We start from the raw sequence: 21,850 nt of genomic DNA, 5'->3' as shown, positions 1-21,850 counted from the left end.
AACCAAACAAGCAATGGAAAACCTGTCCCTTCCCAAATTAAGGCTAAACAAAAATTGGCACTTATAATTTACTGTCCCATATCCAAGCATATGACTAATTTCCCCAATAAGATTATAGGCAACACCAGACAACGTCAAGGATAGAGAGCCTGCCTTATCTGTCCAACACAGCATCACCAGCATATAATACAATGCCTGGCACATCGTGGATGATTGGAGAAACCATTTTATACCTCTCTGAATTCGTACCATGGCCCATGAAGTTAACTTTCAGAGACTTTGGAAAGGTCATTTAACCCTGAGTCTACAAGGGAGAATTAGAAGGAATGATTGATGATTTTGCGAAATGGAATTGAGCAAGACTTGCTCAGCCCTTTTTAAGTTTCTTTTCAAAAAAGCCTGTTCTCAGTTGTACATCAAGGTGGGAGAGCTGCAGTTGTAAGTGAATACGTTTGACTCAGGGACTAGGAGGTCTGAGAAGTCTGGTTACAGATCTAGGCCCTGTTTTCTAAACAGCTTTAACAGTAATAAAGCTGATATTCAGATTGCTACCTGTTTGAATACTGTGTCTTATTTCTGTATTGATTCTAAATATAGAGGTTGAGAGAAGATATCATTATCACCCCTAAAACCTTACCAGTAGTAAATACCTAGCAAATACTGATTAGTTGAATGAATGAATGAATGAATGAATGAATGAATGAATGACTGAAAAGCTATCACCTGGCAAAGATGCTACCTAGTTGTGTTTTTGTTTCTCTGTAACATAATTGGCTTGCAAATCGCACTCCTGCTTTGCTCCAGTCATATTTTAACTATTCCTCTTAGGCACTGCTCACAAAGGTAAGAAGCAATGGGCAATGTACAGCTGTCTTTAATTCCATGTGATTTATTTCCTGGGAGACTAGTTAAGAGAATAAAGAACACCCGCCTTCATAGTATTTTCTCTTCCATATTCTACCAACTAGAGATGTAAATGGGTATAGCAATTCCTCTTTATAAAGCCATTAAATCATAATTAAGCTTTATTCACACTTCAGTAAAATTACTTTAGTCAGATAATCTACTAACTCTTTAGCAGAGTACCACTAAATGATTAAACAATGAATTCAGTAAAACAGAAAAAAATGTAAGCATACACTCCCTTCTACACCCATCTTCCTATTGTTTCCTTTAATACTGAAAATTATAAACTTTAATACTGAAAATAATAAACATCTATTTTTTTTCATTTTATACTTGATATATTTTTGCTTTAATTCACATTGTGAATTGTTATTTCATGTGTCTTACTTTTGTTGATCTCCTTTATAAAATGTAGATTTCTAATTCAAAATTTTTCTGGTAATGGTTGGTTTTACATGTCTTTCAGATCCAAAGATATTAAGTCTAATAGTAAGATGTTGGCGTTTCAGTGTCTCTCTCTCTTTGGCATCTTTTTCTAACATCCCTTGGGAGTAACAACTTTCAAATCACATCTGGTCTTACAGGCTAGATAATAAACTTACTTAAATAATTACTACTGCAATGAAAAATAATTCTGCCATTAATTAGAATGCAGAATGATGCAGCCACTATGGAAAATAGTATGGAAATTTTTCCAAAAAGTTCAAACTGGGCTACTATAAAATCCAGCAACCCTACTTCAGAATATTTACCCAAAGAATTGAAATCAGGATCTCAAAGAGATATTAGCACCTCATGTTCATTGCAGCACTATCCACAGTAGCCAAGATATGGAAGAAACCTAAGTATACATCAACAGATGAGTAGATAAAGAAAATGAAGCATATACATACAATGAAATATTACTCATCTTTAAAAAAAGGAAGGAAATCCTGTCATAGATGGCAACATGGATAGACCTGGAGGAGAGTATGTTAAGTGAAATAAACCAGTCACAGAAAGACAAATACTGTATGATTCCACCTATACAAGATATTTGAAATAATCAAATGCAAAGAATCAGAAAGTCCCTTTTCAGCGGCTGGGGGAAGGGGGAAATGGGAGTTACTATTCAACAGACAAATGTTGAACAAAGTCTTAAATGTTTAAGATGAATAAGTTCTAATGATCCTCTGTACATTATCCCTAAAACTGTATTGTACAGTTAAATATTTGTTAAGGGGCACCTGGGTGGCTCAGTCAGTTAAGTGTCCAACTCTTGATTTTGGCTCAGGTCATGTTCTCAGGGTTGTGAGACCTAGCCCTACGTCTGGCTCTGCCCTGACAGTGAGGAGCCTCCTTAGGATTCTCTGTCTTTCCCTCTGTCTGCCCCTTCCCTGTTAGCACTCTCTCTCTCTCAAAATAAATAAATAAACATTAAAAAAAATCTGTTAAGAGGATGGATCTCATATTTGGCACTCTAACTACAAAAAAATATAAAATAAAATAAAATAAAATAAAATAAAATAAAATAAAATAAAATACTTCCACCGCATCACATAGTATGTGATAATTCAAAATGACTATTAATAGCTCAGAGGTAGCCATCTATTTGCCTCTATAATTAATTCCATATTACATCATATTTTGTCACCACCCAAGAGAAAATCCCTGTCATCATTTTCTATTACCTCCCAATTGTTCCCCCTGCTTCCAAACTCTGCCTACTTCTACCTGTCTCATGCAGTGCCCTTAAGGCTATCTTTCGTAAACATCTATTACATACCACTAATCTTCAAACTCCGCAATAAACATTCCGAGTCCCCTCACCTGGCCCGTTCTCTATATGTAATCCCTTAGACTCCCCAACTCTCTAGACCTTTATGCACAAATGTCTCCCTCCCTGTCTGCTTACACCCTACTTATCCTTCCTAGTCTTGCTCATGATATTCCCTCAAAGATCCAAGTCAGAATTAACCACTGATTTACCTGTGCTCTCACTGCATGCATGTGTACTGTTTGGGTGTTACCTTTTGTTTTAATTGCTTAAGTTACTCTTCTACCCTGCCAGATCATGACTTCTTGGATGGAAAAACCTGATGCCTAATTCAATTTTGTATCCTCACAGAAATAGCTCACCATTGTTCACACAATAAGGTAGTCTCTACATACTTGGGGAATGCACAGAAATATGGGCCATTGTGTGATGTTAGGATGTTGTTCTCATGCTGGTATCATGAGTTTTCAAAACAATTCTTTGAGGCCCACTGGCTACTGTGTCTTGTCTGCTTTTTTTTTTCTTTTTTTACTTGGAATAAAGACAGATGTCCCCCATAGGGATAGTTCGTGCTAAAGGGTGGAAGATGAAAATAAAGAATGAGTTGGGACTCAAGAGCAACACTTGCCTCATAAGCATCCTTAGGTTTCAATACCAACTAGGTGTGTCATACAGCTAATGTCTTCAGAAGATTCTAGAAGATGCTTTCTAATCTTCATTCTTTGGGCTTCCTAATGGGTTGCTTCTATTATTAATATCAATCTTACGTTGAAATAAATCTACTCCTCCACTACTGGAGACAAGGACTAAAGTACATGCAGCATACACAATCCAATTATTCTCCTTTTTCCCTTTACTTGTCACTTAAAATACTTGTCAAATTTTACTATATGTCATTAGCAAATTCATTTAATTCACTAATGCAGTTTCAAAATATTGCATTCCTATACCAAATCCCCAAATAGTTTACAACTAATAATCAGTCTGTTTTTATCCACCTCTGAAAAATACTAAGGCTGCCCTATCTTTATTGATATTGTTGCAGACGTTACATTTAGTGCTAGTACATACTTGGCGCTCAATAACAATGTTAACTAATTTTGAGAATAATAACTAAAGATGACACATATACTTCAATTTTTCTCTACTTTGAGTCCATGTGTTAAAGTACCTCCCATTTTGTTTTCTTTCTATTATAATTCTGGAATAATCCTTAAATTTGAAAAAATAAAGCATTAACATGCCTCAAGCATGCCGTATAGAAGTAGGTCAACCTGTCATGATCCTGTTTCTATCTTTTGGCCTTGCTTTAATGAAACCCTGTTAAGGCATAAACTGATGGCATATATAGTCATTTATGCTTATTAAAGTCTATATGCAATTGCACCAAAAATTGCATATATAGACTTGAATGATAAATGTCTACTGTTCTGAGAAAGACACCTTATTTCAAATAGAATTATGAAGCTATGTTGGAAAAATAGGACTTGGGAGCACATTGACATCACTGAGAACTCCACCTTTACCCCCTCCCGAAGGCCTCATTAATAATAGTTAACATGATGTGTTTGGCACTGTTTCTAAAGTTATCAATGTATTTTCTCATCTAATCCTCACAAAAAAAAAAAACAAAAAAAACAATGAGGTAGGTAATGTTAAGAATCTCCATTTTATAGAAGAGCTAACTGAGGCTTGGAGGGGTCAAGATCATTCCACTAGTAAATGAAAAAACAGTGGTTTCTGAACGTAATCAGTGTGTTTTATAATCCACAACCTTCGACCATTTTGTCATATCCCTCTGCTTAAAGCCAAGTAGAAAATTTCAGCTTAAACTGAATTATTTATTACCCCTTTTTCTTTTTCTAAGCTTACTTCTACTTCTTCTTTCCAATTTTTTTAAATGGGGAAAAGACACAATTCAATTATGAACTCACTTGAATTTATTTATGAGAGCTTTGTTTCAAAACTGCCTTGGATGAACCGCAACACCCAAGTCAACTAAGAATTAAATCTGAAAATCTGTAAATCTGTAAACTGTCAAAGTGAAATGTCAAGACATCAGCTATATGCTGTAATCGTAGGAGAACCAGAATACTTTGAGAACGTTTTACACTGAATTCCAGGCCCTTGAGTCCTCAAGTTCTCAAGACTGTTAGGACTATACATGCTGTAAACATGGAGATGCATCCCTTAGTCCCCTTTCACGAAGGACATGCTGCCCTGCTGCAAGGAGTGAGGTCACTGGACAATCATCAGCTGTGAGATCCTTCAGGGTCTTCCTGAACTGCAGAGAGCTTCCTTGCAACATGCCCTGCATGGAGAGCCCCCTGCCCACACTGGTCACTGAGCCAGGCGGGGATTTGAAGGCCAAGGCCCAACACAGGAAACTCTGATGGGCAAGTGCTTTCTGTCAGGTTGACCTAGGCTTTGTCAAACCTGTATCACAGTTTACTTCTCTGCTCAACTCTTTCCCCTAATAAATATCTGGCTCCCTAAATACCATTTCAGTGTCCTCTTCTGGAGAACCTAACTCATTATAGACACTTAAGCCAAATGAGTCTAGATAAGAATCCAAAGGCTTTGGGGAGTCTCAAGAAATAAAGATCTACTTTTTCTGGGTTCTAACCCAGAAACTACTAGATAAATATGAAACATTGCAAGACACCTGAATGGTTTCCTTTCTGCATGTATCCCTAAAATGTAAGAATTAGCCTAGATTTCAAGTGAATTTGACACTTGAAAGACACTTAAAGTTCAGTCAAGTTTCTTAGGCCAAGGCTAATGGTACCCCTAAGTTGCTCAATGTCCAGGGCTGGACATTCACTTTTGGGGTGCCACTAAGCGCAAGCTCAACATGCAGCTGCCTAAAATAAAATTCATACACACATACATATACACATACACTTCCCTCAACCTTCTAAAGATCTCTTGATTAACCTTGAACCAATTGTGTCTGCAATTAATAACATTATCTCCACCTCTTCAAAGTTATATTTTTCTCCTATCTATGTAATTATGTTTACAAAACATACAAATAAGCCCCACCTCACCAAAGGGTTTGTAGCCAATGTGGATAGCAAGAAATATGCATTAAAACTAGTTCATACACATAGTTTGATTTCTTTTAGTGTGGAGCATACAAATATTGTGGTCTGGTGCCAGATAGATTATAAAATAAGTAGTCAAAATTATGTGTCTTTGTGACTTTATATGATTTTGAAGGATAAAGACTGAAATTAGTAGTCCCCAAGTCCAATTAATACTAATTACTTTTGTCTGCAAATGTATAGGAGGAACATCCGTAAGAGTGTAGACTTTCCCACACATAATATCTCAATATGCTAAAGTGGAATTTTCCTGTGTACATGTAATTACCCCATTTTTAATCTTTTATTTTACAATTGTATTTTTCTTTAAATTACATAAATCTCTCTTTTTTTAAGTTGATTATTGATTTTGAGAGAAAGAGAGAAAGCCAGTGAGAGTAGGGGAGGGGCAGAGAAAGAGGGAGAGAGAGAATCCCAAGCAGGCTCCACACTGTCAGCACAAAGTCCTACACAGGGCTCAATTCCATGAAACAGTGAGATCATGACCTAAGCCGAAATCAAAAGCTGGACGCTTAACCGACTGAGCCTCGCAGGTGCCCCTGAATTACATAAATTTCTACATGATACTTACTCTTATATTACTTTTTAAATGGAACTTTTAATAAACTGCACAAACTCTGGGTGTCATGCTTTCTAATATTTATAAAACCTGAGGATTCTTTCACAAATTGTAGGTAATTTCTGATGAAAATACATTTTTGTGAGGGAACTTGCATAGAAGTAGAAATTGCAACAAATTCTCTGTTTGTTGGTTTTTCTTCCAAGGAAGCTGATATTCTTGCTTTATCATATCATAAGATGTTTGGTTTTTGTTTTTTTAATGATCTCAAAACTGTGATCTGTAAGCACATGTGACATTTCCTCTGAACATTTCATCTCTTTAGGGCTTTTGATTTTTTCTCTAAAATCAAAATTCATTGTAAATCTACATTTAGGAGTCTATTTTGATTTCCTGGTAAGATGACCAAAATTTTATACCCTAATACTCTTCGTTTGAAATGAGGTTTAAAAGGGTTGATGATTCAAAGCATTTTCCAAGATAAGAACAACGCAACAACTGTTAATTCAAGTCACACAGCTAAATTCTCCTTCAAAAAGTTTTGAAAATGTGTCCCTGGTGCTATGCTCAACTGATTTAGAGGGCTGAGGCATAGGAAGTAACAGTCAAAATTCAGGCATAATTTATAATTTAACCTATAAAAGTTTTAAAAGAGTCCAGTGTTCATTGCTGTTTTAGGCTTTTCCTTTGTATTCAGTATCATGTTATTAAAAGTCATCCAGTCATTGTTCCTTAATCATTCCACATCCTAACATCATTCTGGGCTACTTTTGAAGATATTGGTCCTTTACTTTGAGGCATTTTTCTTTGGATCTATTAGTTTGAGACAGTGGAAACCAGTCAAAATGAGATGTTTCTTGAAGTCTAAAATTGCTAATGGTAAACACCTATCACATTAGATTTCTGCATACGTGAAGCTTACAAGACTATATGAGAAAAACAAATTGAAAACTGAAAAACAGCATGTTTTGTTATAATACATGACAATACTTTGGTCGAAGTGGAAGGAATATGTCAACTATAAATGGCATTGCCCTATTTGTAGAATTATTTGTAGAATTATTAATGGCTATATAAAGCAAAAATCCTTACTAATTCTTCACTTAAACAATCTGTTCTCAAAATGCAACCAAAAAAAGGAGAACAAAGGAGAGAAAAATATATATATTTCATTTTATGTCAAGACAAAGTGCATATATAAATGGGCTCTTGAGTAAGCCATAACATTACAGCAGGAGATATGATTTAGAGTATTCCAAAGCCAGGTTAAACAACTAACTATGGCTTCAAGTATATAAGTAGAATAAACAAAATGCCAAATTTAAAAAAAAATCCATATGTTGTTTGGGCCTAATTAAAATTCTAACCAGATTTGCTACAGGTATATTTCACTTGATGTACAAAACAGGCATCCTTGTGTCCGTGTGTTAACTCCAGCACTTACACATCCTTGAAATGGGAATAATTACATTGTTTCTTCCCCTGGGTGTGAGAACTTACCAGTAAAATATTTTGGACACAAAGCCTCAAGCTAATTTAGCAACAACTCCCATAAAAAATTTGAATATATAACATTATAGCTGCAATAATCCCCTTAAGCTAGTAATAGAAATGAAAATGATTTACTCTGGGAATCTGACTGTATTGCTTTAAATCATTTGTCTATGTAAATTATTTGTGTATCAAAAAAAGTAGGAGCCCCATGTGTTTATTTCCATTTTTACGAAAGCCTAGAGCCATATAACACATTTGATTTCTGGCTCACCTGATGTTTCTTAGCTATTATTTTACATCGATACTCATCCTCTCAAAAAATAAAATACACCTGAACCAAGCTTGGGAAAGAAAGAAGTTTAAAACTAGAATTTATTTCAATGTATTATTGCATAGATAATACGGTAAGAGTCAAAATCTTAAAGTGTTCTTTATTGGTAATTTAAATCTTAGTTTTCATTCTTAGAGTTGTACTATCAAAATGTAGATACTTAAAATTCAGAATGAAGGCACAATTTCTACGTGTGGAATAGTTAATGAGACTTCTCTGTAGTTATGCCTACCACTTCAACAATTAAAAGTACTGTAACAGTGGTAATCAATCAATTACAACATCCTAAGTTAATATTAGGTTATCTGCCTTTGGTTAAACATAAGCCAATGGTGGGGGGGCGGGGAATCACAAGGTTAATTTACTTGAACACTTCTCTGTTCTGGACGTTTGTAAACAAATGAGTCGGATTCAAAAGTAATTTTTATTCTAGTTATGTTTCTCATTTTAAATAAAAATATAGCATTTAGAAAAATTCCATTACAAAATATGTTCATAAAATGTAGGTTTATTAACAAGCACCTTAATGAGCATCTTTTATGTGGTAAAATTGTTCTGAATCCAGAAGGGGTTTCCAATATTGTAAGCTAATTTTTACTTTATGGTAATACATTAATATGTTTTTACATTTAGTTCTAAATCATAGATAAAATTTATTCAGTAAAATTCTTAGTGATACATCCCCCTATTGATTGAAGTTAGAACTTTACGTTAGCCAAGAATCTTCCTGTGAGATATAGAAGATTGATACGTTGCATTTAGTAAGTTCACAAAAAAAGAAAAAGAACAGAGGGGCCTTAAAAATATTTTTATGAGTTGAATTCATTTAGACCAAATGAAAAAAATCAAGTGTAAACCAGGAGTTTTGAGGAGCCCAAAACCGAGTTTGATGCTGGCTTTTGTAGCTTTCTTCCACTATAAATACCCTAGAAAATACTAGTCATATCAAGGACATTCAGTCTTACGTAGCAAACTCCTGAAGCCTTGAAGTGGGGTCTGGCATGACCATTGCTTAAGAGATATTGAAAACTCTCTATTAAACCCCCAGCTTTTGGTACAAGTCAGAAATGTGAAGAAGGTTTAATGAAGATGGGAGGGCAAAGGAATGTTCTCTATTTCCACAATAATAGAACCTACATTCACTTCTACACCACAACTAATTCTGTTAAGCATGGTCAGGTGGAAACTCAAGTCTCCATCAGCCAGAAAAGGAAGCAGGAAGCCAAGACTAGTGCTATTTCTACAGACATTTCCCCCACCAGATTTCTTAGCTTCCTACCCAGGGTTGGAATGCAGATAAAGGAAATGAGGTGCCTATCAGGTAACATGGAAGGAGTCACACCATGGCCCTGCTAGTGATGGCCTCCTTCCATGGGGCACCTTTGGTATCTCACTTGCCTTATCCTCATCTAAGCCCGGTTTGGTACAGCTTTTTCAACAGTTTTATGGCAAGAAGCTCAAAATGACAAGGCACTATTGATGACCAACAAATGAATCTATACTTTAGAAGGGGGGGGATATAAAAAATAGAGTACATAAACAAAAATGTTTAAAAGGGAAGTTATCTCCTAATAAAAGAAATATTGTCCACCTAAAATATATAAAGTTGTTTATCACCCAGACAAATTCTTCAACTATTCATCTGGGATTGAAACATACTCTATTATTTTGGGGAACCTGTGTGGCTCAGTAGGTTAAGCATCCAACGTAGGCTCAGGTCCTAATCTCACGGTTTGTGGGTTTGAGCCCTGCGTCGGGCTCTATGCTGACAGCTCAGAGCCTCAGCACAGAGCCTGGAGCCTGCTTCAGATTCTGTGTCTCCCATTCTCTCTGCTCCTCTCCCATTCACGGTCTGTCTCTCTCTCAAAAATAAACGTTAAAAAAAGAATTTTTTAAGTAAAAAAAATTTACAAAAAGAAACTCTATTATTTCAAAAATTTGCATCAGCAGGGATGAAATCCAGCCCTAACACATATCTGTATGTAGTAAAAGTCTAATACAATAGTTATTCTTGACAGTGTATGATAACACTATCCCTACCCCCATCTCTAATATGTACAAAGAGGTTCCAATATAATTACGAACCCGACTTCCTGGGAATGTCTTTAAAGCTACCACAATATAGCTAAATTATTCTAATTGTGGGACTTTTTGTAGTTGACAATTTCTAATCAAATGACAATAGCTCCTCAAGATTGAGCTAAATAGGTAGTTTTATGTTGGAATCAGAATATAAAATCTTACAAAATGAAAACCATTGAAAGGGAATAATGACTCCTACGGCTCAATTGTATCTGAAGTACCAGAGAGAAGGACACTTGGACTGTTAGGTTCCTGGCTTAATTGTAACACAGGTCACCATTTTTAAAAACAAGTGGATTAATGTTAGAAGCGATACCTATTAAACACTTTTCTATTCATAGGGAACTTAACCTTTTCAATTTAATACATTTGATTTCCAAATTCATTTGCAAGTAAAAATAAAACTATTTAGTCTTGGTAACATTCCAAGACTTGTGAATTCAGAATTCTTTAATTTATAAGTTTCTTGAAATCAGAGACTATCCACTTACCATCCATTTATTTCCACTTATTATTCTTCATATATATATTCCCAGGATAGAAGCTTTAAATAGGATATTAGAATGTACATCCTGACTTTTGGAATTGGATTCAAAATAGTGAAAAAAGATTATTTGCTTCATAGTTCTTGGTCTAGTTTGCTATAAGCAATATCTTCATAGAGATATATTTAATATTAAGGCAAAGGTGAAAAAATCATCATTATAAATATTTGAGTATTTTCATCAGACATCTTGTCATTGCAATAATTTGTAGTCCATGAAAAACATGAAGCAACTCTAATCTGTCTAAATCTCTCTACTAAAATATAGAGGACAGAATTTTTTTAAGCATCCAGGGTTTGCTTTTCCAGTATTTTATAGATTTTTAATCACTGATCATGTGTGATGGTCCCACGATCTTTTGAGTAAGTCAAGAAGTGTTTCTACACTACAGATAACAAAATTTGGGTTCAAAGAGGATAAGTGAATTAACCAAGTTCAGAACATTGATAAATGGACAAGAGGGGCTAGAATCCAGACCTTTGTATTCCCCATCCAGTGTGTTTTCCATAACACGACTACAACAGGCTGAATGTAAATAAGGAGCACTGAACATTTTCAATTCTATATTGTATATCCTTGATATCTAATTCCTTTGAATGTACAGCACCTTGAAATTATTTCCTCTTCCCTGTAAGTGAAATACAGCTATGTCTATTGGCAAGGTACACTTTGTAAATATTGGCCACAAAACAAATATGCAAGGAAGGACCACATAAAAGTACAAGTGCGTCACTGCTGTCGTCAAACCCACTCTGTCACCAACGGGAGAAGAAAAGTGACCTCCTCAGACATTGAGAAGGCAACCAATTTATAGGGCAATGTTTATAGATCTGACCACAGGGTGTCCTCTAAAATCCATTTACTAGCTATAACTAGCTATATTGCCACCAACCTTTAGTAACTATTCTCACTGCCCTTTACTGACCCTTATGTAACTACATCTTAGTAAATTTTGCCATCTTTTTTTTTTTTAACATTTATTCACCTTTGAAAGAGAGAGAGAGAGACAGAGCATGAATGGAGGAGGGGCAGAGAGAGAGGGAGACACAGAATCTGAAGCAGGCTTCAGGCTCTGAGCTCTCAGCACAGAGCCCCAAGCGGGGCTCAAACCCACGAACCGTGAGATAATGACCTGAGCAAAGAGTGGCCGCTTAACCGACTGAGCCACTCAGGCGCCCCTAGTTTTGCTATCTTTAAAATATGATGTCCATTTGGGGCGCCTGGGTGGCTCAGTCGGTTAAGTGGCCCACTTCAGCTCAGGTTATGATCTTGCTATCCGTGAGTTCGAGCCCCCCGTCGGGCTCTGTGCTGACAGCTCGGAGTCTGGAGCCTGCTTCTGTTTCTGTGTCTCCCTCTCTGTCTGCCCCTCCCCCATTCGCGCTCTCTCTCTGCCTTTCAAAAATGAATAAATGTTAGCAGAAAATTTTAAATATGATGTCCATCTAAAAAAGAGTAAATTTGGATACAACGTTTTTTTAACACTTATTTATTTTTGACAGAGACAGAAAGAGCATGAGAGGGGGAGGGGCAGACAGAGAGGGAGAGCAAGGATTCCAAGCAGGCTCCATGCTGTCAGCACAGAGCCCAATGGGGGGCTTGAACTTAGAACTGCGAAACTAATAACCTTAGTCAGTTGGACGCTCAACTGACTAAGCCACGCAAGCACCCCTGGATATAACTTTTTAAGAGAGCAGAGTTTTAAAAGTGAAGGCAGGAAGAAAGATAGGTGGAGGAGTGTTTCAAAATAAGTGAATAAAACACAAGCCCCCTTGGACTGCTGTACAGAATTTTAATTTACTATCGTGAAGTTCAAGAACTTCTATTTCTCATGCCTGGCTTTCCTCCAAAACTCTGGCCAGTAATGATTGAGTGTGAGTAATGACTTTCACATCATGAAATGATGGCTTATTCCTCCCACAAATTTGTCATTCTTAGCTGTGAACTTTGGCAGACCTTTAAAACAGATCTGCCACCGTGAGCTAGAAGAACTACTTTCACTGTAGTCTATCCACATAATTAAATCATTTTGTTGTGGCTGTAGTTGTGGGCATATAGAGCACTTATTAAGATCACGGAGAACTGGCTTCTAATCTCAATCATATCTATGCTATTTTAAGTAGTCGCTCAATTTCTCTGTTTCTTGTGTCTGACGGAGATACGCCTATCCTTGCCTACCTGTTTTTGTAAGAAGAAAAAGATATTCCAAGGGACACAACTTTGTAGTCTTAGAAGACACATCTAACTGTAAATGGTATTATTTTCATTACTATCTGTTCTCTCCGCAGTGATATATGAGTACCCTTGAGATATTACTAACACTGAGCTAAAACCAATATTTGCTCTCAGAGTTTATATCTAGTGACTACATCTTTGATGATGGTTTAGAACATATCTCCTTTTTGGCTCTCTTGTTGCAATTAAGCCAAATCTAAGAAAATGGTTGTTTCTGGGTTTCTTAATTTAAAATGGTAGTTTCTGGTACTTTCTCCTGAGATCTTGTGTTCTCTCTGTCTCTCTCTCTCTCTCTCTCTCTCTCTCTCTCTCTCTCTCTCCTTCCCTCCCTCTCACTTTCTCCTTTCTTTCTCTCTCCCTCCCCCTCCTCACTCCTCACTCCTCACCTCTGTCTCTGTCACCTTCTCCCTTTCCTTTTACTCCTTTCTTTCCCCACCCTGTCACCAGAGGCTACAAGCATCTACAGGCACTGCCTGGCCCTACAGATGTCACTCAGGGCTAAAATCCTATTCAAACCTGACTGGAGTAATCTAAGCAGTAGAAGCTGTGGAAGCTTTTGAAGGATTCTTAGGCAACCCAGTGAGTGTGCAAAGTAGTAGCAGAAAACACTCAAAACTATTAGAGCCTATTTTTACCTCAACAGATAGAGGTTGTTTTGTATTTTGTTTTCTACCTCACTTTTTATAGCTCTTACTACTCAAAAAACAATCTATTTAAAGCTACTGTGATCCCTTAAACTTTATATTTACTAAAAGTGATTTTCATTGGCAAAGTTCCCATAGAGTAATTTCAGACTTCTCTGGTAATAAATGCCTTCATAAAATTATAGGAAGGAACGGAAGTTCCTGCTGGAATTTCATGATCCAATGGTGGGGGTGGGGAAGAACACTTAAGGTTCTCTTCCTGGACCTGCTCTTCAGTTATAGACACATTCATAGAGAGAAAATTATCAGCTGCTAATTGTTTCAATGCCTTAATCTGCAAAATAAAAACAATAAAAGAAGGACTAAGCAGGAAAAGGACAAAAAGGCAATGTCTACATTGTGATTAACAAATATCAGAATTATGTAGATATTATACTTCCAATTTTTTTCCCTAAAAAATGACATTTCAGAAGAGAAAACTTTACAGTGGGCCAATAAAGAAGAGCTTACCACATTACCTACTGTGATGTGGTTCATGAACATATAAGCAACCTCACTCTTGAAGCAAACTGTGTGTGGTAGTGTCTGGGCACAGGCAGAGCCCTGATAGCATTTAAAAATAATTGTTTTCTAAGCAGAACGCTTACATGTTACATATTCACAGGGATTGTGACCTTTCTTTATGCTGGGTGCAAGTTGCCATAATTTTACTCAGAGCAGTTGAAAAGGAACATTTACTAAACCAGTAGGTTCAATACTAAAGCCAATACTAATAAATTAGCACTTCAGAATGGCACACAAATCTGTATTTGCTTCCTAAGTGACACCTTTGCCTCATGCTAAACTATACCCCTTATGATTTTATCAGAAATAAGAAGTAGGGGACTGTTACCTTGACAGAAAGGAGCCTGATGCCAGCTCTTGAAAATTTCCATTGATGGTGCGCAGGCGCCTTGGTAAAGCCAAAACCAGTCTTCAGGGTCTTCACCACTTTGCAAGCTGTCAAAATCCTCGTCATTTTGAAGATGTTGATTTGTGACTAAAATCAAATAAAATTACCTATATTTATGAGAATTTTGTTAGAAGATTTTTTTAATTAATGCGAAAGAAAGATGGGGGGGTGCAGTCTGGTGTTTAAGGCTGACTGCACGGCAATCCTTGAATTTCCATTCATTCTGTCATTAAATATCTTCAGCCACTGCTCCTCCTTCTCTTAACCCCTCCTCCTGAGGTAATGTCCAGAGATGTTCCATGGACATGTAATACAAATTACAAAACATCAAACACTACCTTCTCCTGCTGAGATAATGCTAGTGTTGTAGAAAACCAGTCATCCATCAAAGGAACTGCTTATGCAGCTGAATAGAATGACCTAGCCACAGTGGATAACCTTAGGAATCTCACCCTAAAGAGCAATAGCTTTATAATAATGCCAGAGATCAAAGGCTTTTACTGGTGTTAGACGTGATGGCTAGTTTGCCTCTAAAGAGATTTTGGATTCCCAAAGAAACCTGAAGAATTGCCATTTTCAGCTTAGAAGAAAGGATGGGTATGCAACCACATGTAGTAAAAATGACATCACAATAAACCTTTCTGCATAAATGTAGATTGTTCTTTTTTGAGTTAATAAAGTAGTATATTCCATTCTTACTATTGCATTGTTTTGTATTTTACATTTTAAAACAATCGGTAATATTAACTAAGACACAACCAGAGCAAAGTAGGCTATTTATATCTCTCTTAAGATTTGTAAGATTTATAAAAAGTGTCTGAAACAAGGGCAATCGTTGATTTTCATAGAAGAACTGGTCCTAAGCCAAGACTTTTTTTAGCTTTTAAAATGTTACATATAAAGTTCTCAAAACTTGAGCATTTGTGCTTCAACTAAGTCAAAATTGATTCCTGTAACCCTTCAATCCCATGTTTAATCAGGCAGGCAAAGGCTCTCGTAGGCTTGTGGAAGCTGTCAGGTAAGTCATGTGTCTGTATGGATCAGGAAGCACTGTCGCATCATCTCTTGGTATCCTTGCCAAGGAGGCCAAGAAATGAAAGCTCCCTCCGCATGCTTCCTGTAGTGGAAAAGATGACCCAGAATGGCACAGAGATTGTAAACTGCATGTACATAGGATGGGTGCTGGAAATGGGCGAGTGAGGATGACTTTGTTTTTTAAAAAAAAGATACAAAGTTTAAGCTCAGTCTTCTGTCTTACTAAATGTATTTTGTATAAACATTTTCTGAAGCCAAAGTACTTCATGGTTTCTGGTGATAGAAAACTGCAAAAAAATAGTCTCAATCTAGGGTATATAAGTAATTAATAAAATAGATAATGGTATGGTAGGATGTCCAAATGCAACGGAGAAAGAAAGACATAGAGAGAGAAGAGAGAGAGAGAAAGAAAGAAAGAAAGAAAGAAAGAAAGAAAGAAAGAAAGAAGAAAGAAAGAAGAAAGAAAGAAAGAAAGAAAGAAAGAAAGAAAGAAAGAAAGAAAAAGGGAAGAGAGAGAAGAAAAGAAAAGAAAAGAAAAGAAAAGAAAAGAAAAGAAAAGACTCCCTTGTGCATGTCCAGTAAAATGTAAGCCTAGGACTATGTGATCCTGAGCTATGTTATCCCAAAGGATGCATAAGAGTTCACCAAATAGATGAAAGGGCTAAAAAAACAGAAAGAATGGCACAAGCAACAGCAGAGACACATGAAAATCATACGGTATATGGAAAAAAAAGTTGAAACAGTCTGATAAAAGCCTAGCTGCAGGTACAGGGTGGGGAAGTGAACAGGGATCAAAACATGGAAGACTTTGTGGGCCTTAAAATGGTTGACTTAACCCATAATGTTCACAATAGTCATGGAAGTGTTTTGAACAAAGATGAAATGTGTGTGAAAGAAAGATCATGGAAAATGAATTAGAGGAGGCTGAAACTGGCAGAAGGAAAACTCTTAACTCTGGGTACAAAAAACTTAGAATCAATACTTATTGGTTTAGTCTCATTCTAAATTAGGCCTCAGTCTCACCCTTTGTCTGTATGTCTATGTCTCTATCTCACCATATATATATATATATATATATATATATATATATATATATATATATATCTGGACACCTCTTGTCTGTCCCTTACTATATACATATATATACATAGATATATATGTGTGTGTGTGTGTGTATATATATATATATATATATATATGCATGTGTGTATATTTAATGAGGTTATTTTTCCCTAATTAGAAAAATGACATGTACTTACACTGATTATGGAAATTTTTTGAAATGCAAAATAAATTTAAATCACTCGTAGTTGCATTACCCAGAGGTACTCATGCAGTAAACATTGTAGTGTATTTTCTCCCTTCTTTCCCTACACTTTGATTGAGTATGACAGTCAGGGTACTGAGGACTCCATGATTCGAACAAAGAAAAGACAGTAGTAAGTAGCTTCTTAACCTTTTATAACAGTTAACCAAAAGCATGATGAGCTAAACATGGTTTTCCAGAGAGATGTCTACAACTTTAGGATATAATTCCATGACTCTAGAGTCTAAAGAAAAATATAGGTCTGAGAGTTGTAATGGGCTTTCATTTGGGTCAGTAAAAGGCCCTGCATGTAGGCTATGGTCCATGTTTCCAGTCATCAAAATGAAAGAGAAAAGTCAGAAGATTTAGAAAATTTTTTTAAGTATTCTGAATTAGAGACTTAGAAAATCCATCCATCCTGGGGTGCCTGGGTGGCTCAGTGGGTTGAGCATCCAACTTCAGCTCAGGTCATGATCTCACAGTTCGTGGGTTCAAGCCCTGCATCAGCTCTGTGCTGACATCTCAGATCCTGGAGCTTGTTTCAGATTCTGTGTCTCCCTCTCTCTCTGCCCCTCCCCAGCTCACTCTTTGTCTCTATCTCTCTAAAAATAAACATTAAAAAATAAAAAAATTAAAAAAGAAGAAAATCCATCCATCCTGATTCTATAATCATCTGGGAATTGGAAAGACCAATAAATAAAATGACAAGTAATTTCAGATTGGAGTGTTCAAGAAAGACTGAAATCTACAACCAAACTGAAAAAAAAAAAAAAAGAGAGAAAAGATTGTTTGAGAGTTTACATCAGGATAGATCAAAGGAGTGAGATGGTAAGGGGTGATTGGTAGCAAACATTAAAGCCAGAGATAAAAAATTTAGTGGAAATATTATACTTTTATGAAAGACATTTTTTTCAAAGCATTTCAAAAGAATGTATTTTTCAGGTTGGAATGAGTTTTTTTTGTCTCCCATAGCATTTACATGGTTCTCCCCTCACGTAAACTGTCTGCATGTAACTAAGCAGGGTGACAGGTATGGATGCATGAACACACAGCAGCCTGGGGAAATCTGTGCATTTGAAATAGATGCTGTATGAGCCAGGATACAAATCCTCTAATCTTATGAGTTATTCACTCAAAAAAGAAAAAATTTTTGTATAAATTTAACCCTTCTCTATCGATACATTTATCATAGTTTTCACTGTTTATAGTACTGAGCTACCTTCTCTTGCATGATCTCATACAGAAAATTAAAAATTATTAAAAACAAACTTTTTTTGATTTTGTTAGATTTTGACACTTGAACATTTTTATCTAATTCTGAGAAAGTATTTTATTTCTTCCATAAATTGAAATATTTCATATATATATATATGCACACACACACACATACACACACACACATATATGTATATGTATACATAAACATGTATAGATATACATATATATACACATACAGAGAGAGAGAACAGAGAGGGGAAGGGAGAGAGAAAAGTATCCGTAACTAGTATAATTATTTATCATTTCTTTTTTAAAATTTTTTTATGTTTATTTATTTTTAACAGAGAGAGAGATAGAGCATGAGCGGGGGAGGGGCAGAGAGAGAGGGAGACAGAATCTGAAACAGGCTCCAGGCTCTGATCTGTCAGCACAGAGCCCGACGCAGGGCTCGAACTCACAGACCACGAGATCATGACCTGAGCCAAAGTCGGAAGCCGAAGTCAGTCGCTGAAGCCGACGCTCAACCGACTGAGCCACCCAGGCGCCCCTTTTATTTATCATTTCTTAAGAGGAATGGAAGCATTCAGCCTTCCAAATCCCTAAGAGCACTTAATTTGATAAATGTGTCATTAAGATATCTGGTATTGAAATTGGTATTATATCAAATACTAAGTGATATTTATTTTCATTTAATAAACATTTTTTGAATATAAAAAATAGATAATAGCTCATTCCTCTAATGTAACTTCTGTTAACATTTTAGCATACCTTCTTCCAGCATTTACTCCTATGTACAGGTCATAGTTTTAAAGATGTGATCAACTTGCATTATGCTTTGGTGAGGTAATATTATATTAAGAGTATATTTGATGTTATTAAATGGTCTTTTAAAACCTTAGTTGAGGGGCACCTGGGTGGCTCAATCAATTAAGCCTCCAACTCTTGGTTTCAGCTCAGGTCATGATCTCGCATAAATTCAAACCCAGCATTGGGCTCTGTGCTGACAGGGTGGGGCTTGCTTGGGATTCTCTCTCCCTCTCTATCTGTCCCTCCCCTGCTCATGCTCTCTTTCTCTCTCAAAATAAATAAATAAACTTAAAAAAAACCCCTTAATTAAAAGAGCTATAAAATATTTGATTTCCATTGCTTCTAATGTTGTTAAAAGGCATATCAATATTGCTATTTTTATCAATATTGACACATTTCTCCCCAAAGATAGTGTATCCATCTACACACAATTGCAGTATATGAGTGTCCCTCTCAATACACTCTGCCAACAATAGGCATTATCTTTCATTTTTCTCATCTAAGAGCAGAAAACAGTATTTTGTTTTTACTTTAATTTTAAACTACCAGTGAGGTCAAAAATTTCCATGTGCTTTGTATAAGTACTATTTCTTATTTTGTACATTTTTTGTTCCCATTAATAAATTAATTAATATCAATGATCAAGAAAACTTCTTAAAAGGAAATGTAAAGTAACACTGATCGACAGCCTATAATAGTATTTGTACTAATTTCAAATATTGTCTTCATTTGGATGATCTATTGACATAAACAAGGGGAGATCTGCTACAAAGTGAAAAAAAAAAAAAATGAGACCCAGCTCATGCTAGAGAACAAAGGCCTCAAGTTTTGGAATATAGAGAAAATAATGGCGTTAGTAATTCCTTACTTAAAAAGTACAAAAACTGCCTATTGCCCTCTTGAAGTGTGTCTTGCTAGGTAATGAATCAAAGCAATTCTAAGAAAATTATGCATGTATCAAAAAGTCTTTAAAAAAACAAGCATGCAGGAGGTGCTTCTAGAAAAATGATTGAGTAAATGAATGGATTCCTGTGGACTGAGTACCTGCCTGATCAATTATGATTATTTAAGCAGAAACAAAATTATGTCCATAAATATAACAGGAAATAAGGATATTCAGGAATAGGGGAAAAGAACCATCAATTAAGAATAATACAAAATGCTGTGTTGAAGAGAGAAATTTAAGAGGCAAAGTATGTCTGCAGAGAAAACAAATTCAGAGTAAAGGAAGATGAAATAACACCCTCCAAAAGAGAAAGTGCTATTTTGTGTTTGAGTCATGATGCCAGAAAGTAGAATATAAAAGGGAGAAATGATTATTATGTTTCAATTCTGATTTTTATTAGCCTAAAATAACCAGGAACACCATCACAAGTAAAGATATGGACAAAAAAGCCTATTCTTTCAAGGAAAGTGATGCAGATTTGTACCTGCATAGAAGGCATATACTTTCTCCCATCACAGAAATGAGAAAAAAATTGATAGATTAAATAGTTTGGCCAGAGAGAAGATTTATCAATAATGACCGTAGACAGATATTATGTTATTAGATGATGGAGTCTTTAAAAAATCAGATGGCTTTGGAAATCCAATCAAGTGAGACACATTCATTAAATCCAATTGGTACTTAGAGGGACAGACACTGAGGAACCAGTTTTCATGAATGTGTTTATCAATATAACATTTGATAACATAAATGTTGAAGTGATACAAAGGAAGTGCAAAATGAAGCCGGAAGAGAGACTAAAAATGGTGTCACACTTAAAATCCAAGGCACGTGGGATTTATAGCCTAAGAAAATAAAAAAGCTATCATGTATGAGACCCCACTCGAGAACACCTTAAAGAAAAGAGGTCAGGGGCGCCTGGGTGGCTCAGTCGGTTAAGTGGCTGACTTCCGCTCAGGTCATGATCTCGCCGTCCGTGAGTTCGAACCCCGCATCGGGCTCTGTGCTGACAGCTCAGAGCCTGAAGCCTGTTTCGGATTCTGTGTCTCCCTCTCTCTGACCCTCCCCCATTCATGCTTTGTCTCTCTCTGTCTCAAAAATAAATAAACGTTAAAAAAATTAAAAAAAAGAAAAGAGGTTAATCTATGGAAGCAGCATGCATTTATAAAGAATAAATCTCATCATATTAATTTCTACCTTTAAGAAAAGAGACACAACTCCTAGACTAACTAGAAATGTTAGATGCAATCCACCTTCATTCAAGAGCATTGAGTACATATTCCAGACCAGGATTAGGTATATATACATCTGCTGGAGAACATGCATAAATGTAAGAGGACATAGTGAATTAGCCAGTGAACAAACCAAACTTTTTATGTCTTTGTAGGATGAGAACAGAGTAGACAATACCTTAGAAAGTTGATTCAGAATTCACAGTGACCTTGGCAAATTTGAGACATAGTCAAATACAAACAGAGTAAAGTGCAAGCAAAGTGAGGACAAGTGTAAGTCAGTCCAAAAAGAGGGAGAAAAACAAACTGCAAATACAAACTATGGAGGAGTGATTATATATTATATATTATATGGAAATAGGCCAAAAAGCATATGTAGCAGTCATAAAGCATAGCAGGCTTCCCAGAGTTAGTTATAGTAAGCTGTTATTATTAAAGCCATACATAACAGAATTTAGAGTGAAATTTAAGAAAAGAAGCTCAAAGTTCACTAGAAAGTTAAATATTAAATAACTTAAAATACTAAAAATGGAATTTTGACAGTAAGATGACTATTAAATGTAAGAGCATGTCATGCAGGGTTCCTAGTCAAAATTTTCCAACCTTCTTGAAAGTCCAAAAGAAAGGGCAATTATTGGGTAATAAATAAGAAAACTCCTACAATAGCAGTTAAAACACTGGAATTTATAACTACAATA

At 35.9% G+C, this 21,850-nt stretch overlaps 1 protein-coding gene across 1 annotated transcript in view; it reads right to left on the bottom strand.

Annotated features, from left to right (window-relative positions):
• Positions 1–14,829, bottom strand: part of CPS1 (carbamoyl-phosphate synthase 1) — a 127,500-nt gene extending 112,671 nt beyond the window's left edge. The window contains exon 1 of the mRNA XM_027051699.2: positions 14,549–14,829. Within this exon, the coding sequence (XP_026907500.1) occupies positions 14,549–14,674 (126 nt within the window). The 5' untranslated portion in view covers positions 14,675–14,829. The remainder of the gene's footprint in view (positions 1–14,548) is intronic.
• Positions 14,830–21,850: the final 7,021 nt, after the last annotated feature.

This window comes from Acinonyx jubatus, chromosome C1, assembly GCF_027475565.1.
Source record: "Acinonyx jubatus isolate Ajub_Pintada_27869175 chromosome C1, VMU_Ajub_asm_v1.0, whole genome shotgun sequence".
Taxonomy (NCBI): Eukaryota; Metazoa; Chordata; class Mammalia; order Carnivora; family Felidae; genus Acinonyx; species Acinonyx jubatus.
Note: the sequence above shows the minus strand (reverse complement) of the source record. Positions and strands in the feature narration are given on the sequence as shown.